Here is a 16,730-nt window from a genome sequence, read left to right on the forward strand (position 1 = left end):
GCAATATGATCTTATTTTTAAATAGGTAATTAATTTTAAAACAGCTTGTTTTAAATATAGTATTAGATACACGTTTTGAGACCTTTCATATTGCAATGACTTGGAACGTTGTAGCATTTTTAAAAAAAACAACCAGCCAATGAATGATCAGCCTTAAAAAGAAAGAGTTTTGTTTCTTCTTTTAAAAAGCAAACAGTATTTTTCAACAAATTTAGTCTTCCAGCTAAGTGGGGCTCTTAATATATATAATTCCGACTATATAAAGTGTTCTAGTGTGTACCATAGTGAATTTACATCCTGCAATTCCTATGTTACGGAAATTAATTCCAGAAACTCTTTGAAATGTTTCCTAGCTGAGCCTAAAGTATGGTACTTACCAAACATTTTTTTTACAGCAGTAAAGTCTGGTTTTGAAGATACTCAAAGTATCAATTCTAGACCATAAATCATTACTTCTTCTGTTTTACTCTATCTGTGTGGTACAGTCTTAGAATTGAATAGTATAGTCATTTTTCTCAGTAATCAAACAATTTAAATAAATGTGATATATTAATACATCATCCCAACACCATGCATATGGTGCACATTAAGGTTAAATTCATTTACCATATGAATACAATTCCTTTTACCACCATCTATTATTAGTTACAAGTTGTAAATATAGCATTGTTTTGCCTGGAACCTGAAGGCCTGCATTACATCATGGAGCACTAAACATCCTGATCTTTCTGGAGAATTTCATGTATATAGTTTATTGATGCCTGAAGCTGGATGCTGCCAACATAGCATCCAGCTTAGCCAATTTTCTCTAAATTTTTCCATTCAAGAAAAAGATAATGCCTTTGTTTGTGTTTGTATAGTGTCTAGAACATTGTAGGTACCAAAATATACCACCACCAATTTGATTCAAGAAGAAAACATGAAATTCCTTCTATACTAGCCAGTTGGAAATAATTACATTACAAATGCAGTACTTAATATTGGAGAACATATTTTTAGTTTAAACTAAAATATTTTTAGTCTGCACAATTAAAATGAACCTGCTGCATTTGAGAATGATTTCTGAAGCAGCTACTATTAGGATTGCAAGTTCTGTAGAGACGCTGTAGAGACACTAATGCTTTATTGGCATTATATAAATACAAAATTATAATATTTATTATTTATACAATATTATAGGTTTGAATGGAGTTACTAGACATACAACATCGCAAGGTTCATCCATCTATTATGTCTTGTTTTTATGACTTAAAGTTATTTGGGGCAGAGGCTGTCATTTACTGTGTGTTTACATAGTGCCTAGAACAACAGGGCCCCAACGGAAGTAAGGCCTCCATGCACGACATTTTAAAACTACCACCAATACCCCTGTGCCCTTACAGCAGTATAATCTAGGGTCTCATTCTGGAGGTCAGATACATGCAGGCTGTGCCTCTGCAAAACCCCACTGACTTCAATGGTGCTTTGGAGACGTCTGTGTGTGTGTGTTGGGGTGTATACCCCTGCATCTCCAATAGGCCTATGATCAAAGTCTATGTTTCTTAAACTTCCATGGGAGTTTGGGGTGACCTAGGAATGCAGGAACAGACTCTAAATGCCAGATAGAAATTTAAGTGGTTACTGTAGCTTAAATATATTATTTTGTAGTTACTTTTATGTACCTGTTGCTCTTTCTTTTCTGAGAAACATACATTCCTGAGCTTAAATTCCAAGTACAGAACATTTTATTATTGAACTTGCTAACATTCTAGTAAAAAAGAAGAAAATATTCCATTTTTCTTACCATTACACTTAAAACACTACTGACATACTCCAGTTTCAGGTTGCACAACAACATTACATTCAGTTTGTGCCTTCTTATTAGAAGGAGACAAATTATAGTACAAATAAAATCCACATGAGTTTCACACCAAATCTGCCAAAGAGTGTGTGTGTATATTTAATATTTTAAGCAGTAGTATTTTATGGAGGATCAGTCCCCACATCATTTTCACATCATTGCCAGCAGATGGCAGTGTAGAATGCTTGGTTATATACAGTAAAACGCTACTCTGCCCAGCCATTTTCGAGAAACAAAGAGTATTTATTAATGGCTGCAGTGAAACAGTACTCAAATAAAACCGGGTGGTTTTTTTTTTAAGAAATAATACATATCATTCAGTGTGTGTGTGTCAAAGTAAATTTATGTATAATATACAGGGGATTGCATATAACAAATATATAAAGGTACTCAGACACAGTCACTGCTTTTAATTCTCAACATGATACTCTACCTACCTCACAGCAGCACTAGGTTTTCTTAACAGAAGGAATACAGCATAAGTCCTCCTCGGAGAGATCAACTACAATCATTCTAAACTCATTTCAAATATTTGGAGATATTATAATTTTCTACATGGGTACATATTAATAAAATCAATAGCAGGTTTTGCATTACTGACATGATTGATGATTTATGAGTGGCCTAGATACCATGGTGACTGACACTATACAAAAATCATAGTACACAATGACGTTTTTAGTAAAGAAAAACAATGTAGCTACGTTATATACTACTTTTTAAAAAGCCCTGTTCTTACAATTATAGCTACAATTCCTAAATAAATATTTATGTTACAAACAGTTTTTAAAAATCGGAAATAGTTTTTATAATGGCCATAGTTCTCAAAACTGCAGAGACTTACGTGCATGCTTAATTTTATACACAATGAGCAGTCCCACTGACTTCAAATTATAGAAATATGATTTGCCTTAAATCAAGAAGACTGCTCACAGGGTATAAAATTATGCATGAGTGTAAGCTTTTGCAGGATTTTTGCAGGATTGGGGCCTAGGAGATTAGGGTGTCTGACTGCAAAGAAATGATCTACAATGCTATATTTTAATCAGTCAAAAGCAGGGTATTAATGTGGTGATATTTCTGGATTTTAATCATCAACAAAAACAGCAATACCTAAATTTTTTAAAATATTTGAATGAAACATTTACAAAATTTTAATTTTCACACTGAGGAGTATTTATAATAGTAGTGGCAGAAAAAATTTGTATCTTGCTAAACACAGTAATTAATATAATAAAAAGTACATAGCAAGATACAAAACTTTAGACATGATGGCTTTTGTGAGTTTAAAATAATATAAAAATGCAAATCTGAATAGACTATATGATGCTTGTGCATGTTAACTACAGTTGTACTGTTCCCATAAACTCTTGGTTAAATCCATTTGTCTGGTTTAAATATTAAACATCCAATGTTATATGCTGCAATATAGCTACAACAACCAGTCACAATAAAAAGAGCTGGAGTTTGTTTCTCTAATATGCCTCAGAAAACTATAGTTTTAGAAGGGCACTACATTACGATACAACACTATTCACTGAATGCACTGCTGTGTATTGATGATCTTCACAACATATTTGTGATACATACAGAGTAACCTTTTCAAACTTTAGGTTATAACATTAAAAGAGGTAACATAATTTGCTTTATCCACATAAGTGTAGACGACTGATGCAATAATTCATAGGATACAAAATGTTAGTTTAGTGGCAGCAATATAACTACCAACTTTATATATTTCATTACTATTGGATGTTCCTGTGAGTTAACCTTTAATTTTATTAAAGCAAATCAAATTTCCAAAGTAGACATGCTTTCTTGTCTTTTACAATAAGAAAGTGTCAACATAATTGTAAATATATCCACAGGAAATTTAAAAGCAACAGTAGAAGGTTCTCTCCATCTACTAGAGCACTGCACTGGATGACAGAAAAGCCCTCTGTTGAGAGCTCAACAATACAAACATTATTTTTTTAGAAGTATGTTAAATACATAAGGCAATAAAATTCACACTCTATACCTAACTGAAACATATGGAACCTCAGACAGAATAATTATAATGCAGAAATTACAACTGTTCAAGACACAGAGCATACAATTCAATTCACTAACTTAACTGGCCTCTGCATGAGTAAAGAATGTGGGGTAGGGTGGCTGGAAGAATTGTAAAGGTAATCCCCCCATCAAAGAATTGGTGTGGACTGTAACCAACCTCTCCCAACTCCATGGCTGCCACTCCAGTTTACAAATTGGACCAGAATTTGGTGTAACCTTTGCACATCATTTGTACCTGAATCCTGCCATCCCTTCTTTTCTGCGGAAAAGGACCTAGGGGTGACAGTGGACGAGAAGCTGGATATGAGTCAGCAGTGTGCCCTTGTTGCCAAGAAGGCCAATGGCATTTTGGGATGTATAAGTAGGGGCATAGCGAGCAGATCGAGGGACGTGATCGTCCCCCTCTATTCGACATTGGTGAGGCCTCATCTGGAGTACTGTGTCCAGTTTTGGGCCCCACACTACAAGAAGGATATGGATAAATTGGAAAGAGTCCAGCGAAGGGCAACAAAAATGATTAAGAGTCTGGAACACATGACTTATGAGGAGAGGCTGAGGGAACTGGGATTGTTTAGTCTGCAGAAGAGAAGAATGAGGGGGGATTTGATAGCTGCTTTCAACTACCTGAGAGGTAGTTCCAGAGAGGATGGTTCTACACTATTCTCAGTGGTGGAAGAGGACAGGACAAGGAGTAATGGTCTCAAGTTGCAGTGGGGGAGGTTTAGGTTGGATATTAGGAAAAACTTTTTCACTAGGAGGGTGGTGAAACACTGGAATGCGTTGCCTAGGGAGGTGGTGGAATCTCCTTCCTTAGAGGTTTTTAAGGTCAGGCTTGACAAAGCCTTGGCTGGGATGATTTAATTGGGGATGGATCCTGCTTTTGAGCAGGGGGTTAGACTAGATGACCTCCTGAGGTCCCTTCCAACCCTGATATTCTATGATTCTATGATGCACCTCAGCTGTCACCCACTGCACTAACTAACAGGCACAGAAAGCCCACTCCCATCTTCCCCCTTCTGCAGGACACAGTGAGTTCACTGGCATCTTTGCAACATCACTACATCCAGTGCCCTCCACACAGCCCCAAGACTAGGCGTAAGTGGTGTAGAAGGCCTTAGGCTGGCCCTGTATGTCAGAGTGAATTTCACCCATATGAGGTGTAATTTTCAAAAACACCTGCATGGCTATCTACTATTAGCAGCTTGTGTACAAAATAAATAAATAAAATGGGAGCCCTGACTGCAATGGCTATATGGTATCAACATCGTCCATGACATTTTTCAAAAAGCTTTAAACGACGTTCACAAATATTTTCTTGTTTTTAGATAAACATCTCTAAATACATTGAAAGCTAACCTCACATAAGTAAATAACTTGTCTTTTCCTCCCCTTAACTTTGCCGTAAGTGGCGGTTGTTTCTGTCACACATCTACTAGTTACTCAAGAGACTGTGATAAGTCTCAGGACTTTCCTAAAAGATGCAACAGTTACTTCAGATCTGTTGTTCCACTCTTAGTCATTTTTAAAGCTGGCTGGAAATTTTTCCATTAGAAGATGCCAATTCATCAAAAGCAAGACAGCTAGCAGAAACATGTCAATCTTGACAAAATTTCATTTAAAAAATAGCCTGACACAAAGCACTTGTACAGGTGACTTAATTTTCAAATGTCTTTTATTTTAGATTATAAAAATATTTCTATTTAAAAAATGTCAAAATCAGAATGAAACATTTTTTATTTTATTGTAATGTTCTGATTGACTTGGAAATTTTTAAATTTCTTTAAATTTGCCAGACTAGCCAGAAATATTTTTAAAATGTTTTCATTCCATTTAGTGCAGAGAAAAAAAGTGAACTTGCAGAATTTCCCACGAAACAGAAAATTCGGTTCCCATCCAGATCATTTTTATTTTTTTCTTGCTGTTTATTAACTAGTCAGCAAGAGAGGCTAATTTATTAAATTGTATTGATCTATCTACAAACAAAGAGCCTGAATGAACTGCAGGGCTCTGTATATTGTTACTTGTAGTGTTTTCCTAACTACTTAAGTTGTTGACAATTGTCTATGCTCTTTTCCTATATTACTGCATTCATAATGTAGGAATATAATACACTTCATCAGTGATTAGTTCAAGTTAAGTTTTAAAAAGTAACCTTTTTCAGCACTAACGTAGGGAATATGACAGCTAGGCAGCATTTTGTATTAAAAAAGCAAAGTAAATACAGTTTCAGACTAACATCCATCCATCTTCACCTATGTGTTTCAAATTGCTGAATATCCCCACATATAACAACTTTAGTACATGTCCATGATAGACAGACAGATAGAAAGACCTGTTGTTGATGATTCAGCCAAAATAAGCAGTCACATCCCCCAGGAAGAGGACTTAACATAAAATTTAAAAAAAGAAAATATATAAATGTAAGTTTAAATAATATTTATTTTGCTAACACATTTCTTCTGTAAAACAAAAAGATGAAGAATTTTCCCATACAGTAGATTTATGGCAGAGCAGTTACTGATGGAAAATTATTCTTTATAAATATTTTGATATAAATAATCAAATGGAACATTTATTTATTAACTATGCCACAACCATAATTGCTTGTCAGCTTGGGTTAAGTACTATTTTAAAACATTTATAAAGGCAGCCGAGCTCAATGCTTCCTGAAGTAATGAAACAAAAAAAAAGCAACTTAGGTGAAATGTAGTTGCTATCTGGTGGGAATATGTGAAGGGGGAGTTAAGTCATATTGGTCCACTGAGAGGCGGATAGAGGAGGAGTAGCGTAGTGGGGAGGAAGGGAAGCAGTGCTGCTGTTTTAGATGATTGCTGTTGCAACTCTTAATACTATGGTGTATAAAGGGGGCCCCTTGAGTGCCCTTTGGCGTATAGCTGTTATTAAGATTGAATTCACAATAAACAAACCTATTTACATTTTAAAAACTAGAAAAATGCCAACTATAAAAAATGTAAAATTAAATGATGGACGTAATGTCAAAATCATACATCAATTTATATTATTAAAAACTACTTCGTGGCAACAGATCAGAAGCTTTAAATACAAAAGACCAAGGAATAACGGATGAAACGATTAAATATCTATAACGCCAATCCTGCATGTGGTTATGTGGGTGGAACCCACCAACTTCAGTGGTGTGCCACACCCATGCTGGCGTTTGTCTGTGCGGAGTCACTTACAGGATCAGTGTCTATAAATCTCTAACACAAAAAAAATAGACAATCATACACTTGTTGCTCTTTTCTTTCAGTGGCCGGGCTGGAATTCTCACATTTCTGACAGAATCAGAACTGGGCAGAAACATGTCTTTTGGGTTTCCCTTATTGACTGTTTTGACTAAACACAGAAGTCAATAAAGTTACACCTACAATTAATTTAGACCACTATATTGTAAGCTTGTTGGGGCACAAACTGTCTTTTCATTGTATACGTGTATAGGCCTAGCAACAAGGGTCACAATTGCTGATAGGGTTTCCAGGCACAACTACAAAATAAATATTAAAAAATAACAATTAACAAGTCTAAACAGAAATTGTTGTTGTTGTTGCAAACCACCACTTGGCTAACCTCCAAAGAGATGGGACGATTTTATCGTGAAAAGACATGGCTGCACATGGAAAAGGAAGGCCAGGATACGAGAAGAACGGAAGACGTGTTGTGATTAGTGCAATCTATACGAGGGCTGAAGGACCAATCGATCGAGGTGTCAAATAGAAATATCTAGCAGTTATGATGCCCACCCATCAGGTGGAGCTTTGACAGGATTGGCAGGGGCAGAAAGAGACACCATCAGGTGGTCCTTGACAAAGTTCATAGCAATGTGGGGGGAACCCTCCTCTTCCTTATGCAGCTGGTTGGGAGAGGTGAAATTGAGGAAACCTTCCCCACCACCAGAATTAACTCATGCTGATCCTCTGACTTTCCAGTTGGTCCACACTCATTTGGTTGCAAAAGGGTGATTTTTAGATATGCACTAGGGCCGAGTGCTCTGGTCACCCACCGAATGGGCATGTGAGCCACAAGGTCCTGTAAAGAACGAAGCACCTTTCATCTATATCCATCTCACTGGAAGCAAGGATGGATTGGAATTTCTGATAATTGCTTCCTTTTTTGCCTTCAAGCAATTAAAATTTGAAATGGATACACTTTTTGTTGTTTTCATGTCTCAGTATACATCCGTAATTACATCTTTAAGAGATATTTAGTCTTAATTCTGTCTTAACAGATGTGGAGGGTGTTGTTTCAGCTGCACAAATCTTTTTTCCTGGAATTTGATTTAGGTTTTTTTATTTTTAAGAGGCCACATGAAAGTTTAAATCAATTCTGGCTATGTCAATGGAAGAGATACCACAGTGATGAGCACAGTATAAATGCCTATATACACAGCTTTTAACTTCACTCTTTGCAACATTTGATAGCACTATAGTGAATATATATTTCAAATGTTACATGCATAGGATCAAATTCTGCTATCAGTTACATCCAAGTAACCCCTATTGAATAAAACAGGTGAGTCTCAGGTGTAACACTGGGTAGAACCGTAGCAAGTTATAGATGAGTTTTATTCCATACCTATCTGCCATGTAGTACATTTTATATTTAATTTGATCTAGAGGGGGGTGCCAAGTGTCTCCCTATTCCTTCACTCATCTGGCTCTTTTGGACACAGCTGGGATGGAGGAGAGACCAGCACTAATCTCACAGAGCAATCTGGGAGTGTCCCAGAATTTTGGGGAACAGTGGAGTCCTGCTCAGAGAATCATTTTTATCCCCTTACTGGAAATCGGCTCTGAGAATTGATTTGTGACTAAGGTCAATGGTGAGCAGAGGCCTATGCCCTAAATAGGAGTTGGATCCTCAGGAGCTTATTGTAATTTACAAGAAATACCTCAGGTGAGTAAAAACGCTTCCAGTTTACCTGCAGACTTTGTAAATGCTCAGTACTAAAATGATCTATTTTCAGAGATTATGAGGTTTGTGAACACTAAAAAGAATAGCTCATGAAGGTTGCCATCTACATCAGCTTCCCTTCTGAGTTTCTAAATGCTGAGCCTTTAAATGTATGTAGTCTATCAGTTTATTGGAGTAGCATGTAAACTTTATAAATCCTGGAATAAGGAACTCTAAGAAGGTACTTTACATTAAAAGAGTTATCTAATGGGTTTACAAAATCCATGGACATAACTGGTTGTTAGAGGTGCTAATCCCACTGTAGTAACTGGTTTGTAATTATCTGAATGGAGCCTACAGCCTGAAGGTCTTGAAAACACTGTACACAAGATCTGCATGCATGGAAGCAGAGTAATTAGCATACAGTTCATACATTCCACAGGATGGGGTTGCAGATCAGTAAAAAATGGGCTTCACTTGTGGACCCTGTAAATATAGTAGGCAACACCCACAAATCTCGAATGCCTCATAGCAGTAAACTACTAAAGTATTTTCTGAAGAGGACTGTTTTGCTTCCTAGAATGTAAAGCTCTACCTGATGGGCCTGTCAAACTTTTAAGTTCCTTGAACAAGACTACTTGGGGCTTCCTACATTTATAAGCGCTTCAAGAATAGTGCAGTGTTTGCCATTTTCCTGACCATCAGATTGCAACCTATGCATATTGTGCCCACAAAGATTTTTTTCTCCTTCAACCAAAGCTATTTATTTTAAGGAGCTTATAAAACTATGCTGGGTGCATCCATGAAGCTCTTCCGTTCCTTGAATCGACTATTTAAAATACCTTGGTAACCTATTCATGCTATGCCTGAAGATTTTGTAATCTACTTGGGCCACAACCTAAGCAGTTTGTGAACTTCATGAATTTATTTCACAAACATTCAGATATAGCATTGAGCTCCCGAAGTCAAATACTTAAAGTAATTCCAAAACCAGCCAGTCTTTTTTTTTTCCCCTGAGAGTTATAGATTTGTTAGATGAACCACAAATCTTCCAAATAACCGAAAAAAGACATGTGATTCTTATTTAATTATACTTTAGACTGATGGTTTAGAATCAATTCCGTATTGTTTCTATGTGAACAAGTATAAATTATACTAGATAGAAAGAAGTCTTTTTTTGGCGCTTAATACTTTAAAAAAACAAAACAAAACAAAAACACCTGCGTGTCTTATGCCTATTATCTTTTGAGGACGCCAAGTAATTATCATTATTATTATTATTTCGCCCAAGTCATTGTGTGTCAGATTCTGACACCCTTACTCCCACTGAGTAGTTGCTAACTCCATGAGTATTTTGACTGGGTGGTAAGATACTACTCAATGGGAGTAAGGGTGTCTGAATGCATGAATGCATATTTTTAAATATATTATACAAGAACTTATAAAAAACAATCTTCACTGAATGGGTAATGTTAAAGTGTTTATTTAAGAAAACCGACACCTTCCAAAACTGCATGTCCAGTTGATCTGTTTAAAAAAAAAAAATTTCTCCATAGACCTAACAGTAAAGCCAACAAAATATCAAGTCAAAAGGGTGAGAGGCAAAATTGTACTTGCAATGTTAAGCATCTCACAAGCTTATTGTAAGGAGTCAGTACTGTGGCTCTATAATATATTTATGCGGTCAAAGCAAGCACTGTTTAAACTTCATCATAAATACTAAAAACCTTATACTTTGATTTTAGTTTTACGTAAAAGCACTGAGTACTTCTGTAATGACTTATCTCATGTCACATGCAGTTTACTCATAATATAGGTTTTACTTACCACTTGAGTTATCACCAATGCTATTGGTTTTGCCATTCCAGTACCAGAGCAGCAGTGTTGCATCACGTGATCCTGAGAGAATGTAACAATTTCCTCCAATGTAGGATTCGGAGCGGGCAAGACAGGTGACAACATCCCAGTGCCCAAACACTACTTGTATTAGTTTACCTGAAACATATAAAATCTAAGTTTAAAACATACTGTTAATGATTTTTTTGTAGACTTTACTAAATACATTACAAAACGTTTTAGTTGTACTTTCACAAGCAATGTTTATAAAAGAAAGTCTAGATAAAACCTTCAGTTGCTGCTGGTTGTGAAAGACAAATTCAGTGTCGATTTTTTATATCCTGATGGGATGAAAACTATTTAAGAACACAGCAGTCTGTATAGGGGCATAGAGTGAATAAGAATCGATTACAGAATTGTATCTTATACTGGCTTGGCAGGATTTAGTGTGTTTCATTATTCTATTTATTTAAACTCATGTTGCAATCATGAGTTTAAATATATAGAATAAAGAAACAATGACACAAATTCGCAACGACAGAATTTATTTTAATGCAGTTTACTGGTGAAAGTAGCAGGAAAAATGTAAATCTGATGACAGTGCATAGAGGCTCCTGAACAGTTAGGACATAGGGAATTGTGAGTGTGACATGGAAAATGAAACAACCAGCTCTTTGAGCATTTATTTAATTACAAAAAATGCATACAATTCAGAAAGTCTGTATAAAATTATCTTCCCCTTTAGTTCCTCCATCACATTTAGTATAATAGCCAACCATTTCTACCAGCTTTCTTCCCGTTGAGAACACTTGCAATGCCCATAAAAGCTCAAAATACACAGCTGACAAGCAAAGTTTCTGTTTGTTGTATAAGTATTCAAGCCATCAATAGATACATAAAAACGAATTTGAAAGGAAAACCTAGCTAAACTCAGCTTTACTCAGACAGTGAAAAATGTGCAATTCATGGATCTTTAAAAATATGAATATGTTTATAACTTTTTAACCTTAACTCAACAGGGTCACATTTTCACAAGTGTGTGTATGTGTATGTTCATGTGGATTGGGTTTGCATGTGTGAGCAAACACATATAAGGCCAACTACAACTGCCCTCTGAAGACCCCCACACAGAGGGAGGGACATTGGGTGAGAGAAAAAGCTCCTTAAAGTGAGGGCATAAGCACCAGCATTCATCTTGCTGGGGCTATTGGAACCTGTTAATAGCAGACCATATAGAGATGGGATATATTTAACAACCTCATCAATGATAAAGTAGAAAGATTAATGATCAAGCAGAAACTGGATATTAATGAAACTTACAAATGATGATAAATTGGGAGGAGATAAAAAACAAAATGATCTTGAAACATATTATATCAATATAAGGAGAAATGTGGGAAGCTGTAACACTGAATTGACCTAGGGATGACAGTGGGGGGAGACGTGACTTTGTACTATGATGAAGTGTGGGGGGAGAGGGAGAGGAGAAGAAAGAGAGAGACAGTACAGGTTTGGGCTGCATAAATAAAAGATTAAGTCATGCAGCTGAAAGATAACAGTTCATAGTTCTTACCTATACTGTTTCTGCTGTGACTGCCCCTGGATTATTGCATTCAGTTTTGCACAAAAAAATTAAAACAAAAATAATGACACACTAGAGAGAGAGTTTAGATAAAGGGCTGGAAGGACAGATTTATAATAAAAGATTAAAGGTATTAAGCAATAACTACGGTGGAGAAAACCTAACAAAAAAACCAGAAGGGTGCAAACACCTGGGAGAGAGGGATATATATAAACACCTGGGGATATATATAGTGTGGTATATAGGGGTGGGGGTGGGGTAATGGGATGAAATTAAGAAAAGGAAAATGTAATCTATCAAAAAATTGCCAGCAATATGCATTTGGCTGGAAAATCCTCCCATGGACTGTGGTGGGAGGAAGCCCTGTCAAGTTGAGACTTTTAAAACTACTGTAGAATGGACAAAGCACTAGAAAGTGTACTTACTATAGGAAACAATCTTGTTTTAAGAGGGAAAATCTCTGTGATCTAGTAAATCTTTCTATCTCTAACCTGTATGATTCCATCAAGGAGGAAATGTTATACAATGGATACATGAATGGGGAATTGATGTTTATAATGAAAAATTATTTCTTCATGAGGTTGAAAAGTGACTGAACGTGATAATGGGACATAATACTGTTGGAGGCTCACTCACAGGAGGTTATACGTTTTAACCCAGGAGCAAAAATTTTCCTATAACTTGGTGACTCCAGTCCATATTATGTTTTATTATGCCATTTAAAACTGTCTTTTGGCTCAAAATGTGCTGCAACATCAGAAGTTACCCTGTGCTGAGGGTTCTTCACTTAGGTTCCCAGGTCATGTAACTGTCTCAGCCAAATTGCTGGATGGTCATCCATTTTAGTCAGCAAAAGCTATTGATCTGCAGAGTTTGGAAGGCAGCAGTGAAAAACTTTCAGCACATATAACTTTATCTCAGGCAATATATTTAACCTCATAGAATAGACAGCTTTTCCTGAAACTTCTGTTGATTTCTCAATTATTTGTTTTAAATTTTGTTGTGATTAAATTATACCATCTATTTTTCAGTTGTATCCCCTTAGTTATTCAACTACTTGGGGTGATTTATATTTTTCAAATAGTAAGTTTATTCTTAAAGAGCTATGAGTTTAAGAGATTTTTCCCCCCCAGATATTCTCTGTTTTTAGTTTCTGTTCTAGAAAACAAACATTCTTCAAGACTTATGTGTTTGACAGCTGCTCATACGTTTGTGCTGCCCTGCTAGTTTTACTTTGTTATTGTCACGGGGTTAAGCTTCACTCAATACAACCCAACCATCAAAACAGAAATTCGCTGCTTCTCTTTATCTTTGTTAAATTACTTACTGAATCTCATAAGAGTTTTTCAACTTTTTTTTTATTTCCTTTAATACCAATCCTCCTCTCCACACAGCAATATCAAATATTACCATATGCACTAGGATATCCCTTTTTTGACAGCACAAATTTTCTAGTTAATGTTTTATTTGACAGCTGTGCTACAAATAAAGAAAATTCAGACTCAAGCCTCTGCACTACTGCATCTAAAAGGCTGTCTGAAAATAATTCCCACCACTAGAGGAAGGTTTTATTGTGCCTCTGCTGTACTAGCTGTAACCAGAAAGCATGATTTACGTTAAAAGTATTTCCTGTTACAAAACCCCCCTGAAATCTAATAAGAAAAAGATTCTTTTTTTGTTTAAGTGCTAAAATATAATTGAATTCAACACTTGTGATAGCTTGCCATTATACATTACTGATCACATCTTTTTCCCTTGCTGCTCCGCCAAGCTCAGAAAAGGTATTTGACTGCTATACTTTTGTTTTAATATTAAAAAAAACTTTGAACTGAATTTATTTAAATGAAACTACAACCAGATTTTGTTTGTGTGCTGGATATTAACAAATTGAAGAAATTTAGATAAAACTTTCTGGTAATTTGCTTTTAATCATATCAGAATCAGTTATGTCAGAAATAAGTTAACTAGTAATCTCTGATTATGATTTAAATACAGTTGCAATGACTTAATTAACAAGCCATTTGCAGATGAGTTACCAAAATATTATTAGTTTCTCATCATGACACTGAAGTCAGTTAGCCTTAAAAATAAACACGTGCTCACTTTTCAACAATGAAAAAATTAAGAACACATTAGTCAATATATTTTTAATGTAAGGCAAGAAATTGTGTGGAATATTTACCATACCTGGTTATTTTCTCGAAAGATCTCTTTAAAACCATATTTCTGACTTTCACTAAAGAGAAGGTTAACAAAGTAGGACTGAACTGTTAAACTGAAGGTTCTGTGTAAAGGACTGCAGTCAGCCAACATACAGTAAACTTCTCATTTACAGTAGTGTATTAAATAGCACAAATGACAAATGCCCCACCTCCAAAGTATGTCGGGGGTCCAGTCCAACTGTTCTGTTGTTTTATAAAATATTTTGGTTTGGTAAGTGTGAAACACATTATTAACAAATCCATTTAAGTAATGATGAAGAACATATAGGATAATAACCCTGCTGGAAGGGTTGATGTCCCAGACATATTAACCCCAACTGGTCATTAATCCAAAGGAAGTACCCTTCAATGAGATTGCTATTCCTATTATAAGGCAATGAATGGGAAGAAAAACATACATATTCCTTCTGTACCGCCATGATTCTTACCCTCCATGATTGTCTTCAGCATAACATGATATGGATGTAACTCTGTCAGTCTGCAGGGATCACACATTTAGACAGAACTAAGGTCCTGCATATTGGCCAATTTACACTGTGTGAGAGGATTCATTCTTTTTAATGGCTCCATTGCTATCCTTGGGACCTTTTGGGACCCTCAGAATTTCAGAGGTTTTCTTTTCTCAAACACCTTCATTATGTTACTGGACTTATACACTTTGGTATTATTTCAGATGGGCTATGCTGTGTTTCTTAAAATATTTTTCTCAATTATATATAAAGCAGAACAGAATTTAATTCAGGTAAGCACTCAAGAAACAATTAATTCCCCAAGTATGCAAAGCTTTAAACAAACTCAGTAGATTGGTTTTCTTGTGAACCTGAAGAATTAAGCTCAGTGTGTCCCTTAAGTTTCAGAGACAAATGAATATGCACAAAGCAATAGTCAGTGACTTCCGCTCCTGATAGCATTCTATGCAGAGTGGAGTGGGAAGAATTTAAAAATAATTCCTGCCATTCTTTGAAGAAGAAATATATTCTCATCCGCTCAAAAATGTTTCAGGGTAGTAGTGAATAGAAAACAGTACCATGCTCCCCACCTCAAACACATGCGTACTTTCCACGTTTTTCTATTGGTTAATATTCCACAAACCTGTATCAGTAGAATAGACCCGGAAACTCTTGTCCCAAAAGCCACATACCAGGATATAACGATTGTCAGAGGTGATGACAAAACACTGGGAATGGACCTGAATGCTCTGGTCTAACAGGTCAGTGATTTGTCTCCTGTGCATACTTGTATTGCTGGCTAAAGAGAAGAATGTGAAAGAAGAAACATGGAGCATCAAAGTTAGCATCTATGTTCATTGAATTCTAACACCTTTGCAAATTGATATGCATGTAACTAAGCTAATTTTATTGCTGCCCCTCCCTGTCCTCACTCCACACTCTTTGCATCTTGTTTGATATCTAATTGTACAAGGTCAGAAGGCACCAAGGTAATCATCTAGTCCAACCTCCTGTATAACACTGGCCACAGAACTGCCCCCAAAATAATTCCTAGAGCACCTCTTTAGAAAAACCACCCAATCTTGATTTAAAAATTGTCAGTGTTGGAGAATCCACCATGACCTCTGACAAATTGTTCCAATGGTTAATTATTCTCACTATTACAAATGCATGCCTTATTTCCATTCTGCATTTGTTTAGCTTCAGCTTACAGACATTGGATCAAACTTTTCTTTGCTAGACTGACAAGCCCATTATAAAATATTTGTTGCCTATGTAGATACTTATAGACTGTAATTAAGTCACCCCATAACATTCTCCTTGTTAGGCTAAACAGACTGAGCTCTAGACTATCACAACAAGGCAGGTTTTCTAATTCTTTAATTACTCTTGTAGCTCTTCTCTGAACCCTCTCCAATTTATCAACATCCTTCTTGAATTCTACTCCCTCTCCTGCTCCCGCCTGCAAGTCTGACTCTTGCTCCCTCTGCATTTGAATTGGCAGCTTCCTCTTCCATGTTGACTGGACCCAGCAAGCTACTGAAAGCACAGGAAAAACAGGCTCCCTGCTCTCAGTTCAGGTGCCTGGACCTAGCTTCGACTTGGCCTGCAGCAGCCCTAAACTGTGAATGCAGGGAAAATCCTGTGTACTATGTCTAGGGCTGGATCATGTTCACTGCAGACAGATTTTGAGGCAGGGGGATTTAGCTCCTAAAATCTAAGAAGTCTCTACTGAGCATGTACAATCTGTGATTTTTTCAAAGGCTTATAACTTGGCCAAATTTGGGCAGATATTCATGTGGATAGCGAACAGCACATTGATGGCAAAAAGGCCA

General features: G+C 36.2%; 1 protein-coding gene across 2 annotated transcripts in view; it reads right to left on the reverse strand.

The window, feature by feature from the left end:
• The window catches only part of LRBA (LPS responsive beige-like anchor protein), a 560,210-nt gene that overhangs the window by 21,191 nt on the left and 522,289 nt on the right, over window positions 1-16,730 (reverse strand). For both annotated transcript variants that reach the window (XM_084626698.1, XM_084626699.1), the window contains 2 exons: window positions 15,539-15,694; window positions 10,634-10,801 (listed from right to left, as the gene is read on the reverse strand). In XM_084626698.1, the coding sequence (XP_084482824.1) occupies window positions 10,634-10,801; window positions 15,539-15,694 (324 nt within the window). The remainder of the gene's footprint in view (window positions 1-10,633; window positions 10,802-15,538; window positions 15,695-16,730) is intronic.

Source organism: Lepidochelys olivacea (assembly GCF_965140295.1).
Source record: "Lepidochelys olivacea isolate rLepOli2 genome assembly, chromosome: 4".
NCBI classification, from domain to species: domain Eukaryota; kingdom Metazoa; phylum Chordata; order Testudines; family Cheloniidae; genus Lepidochelys; species Lepidochelys olivacea.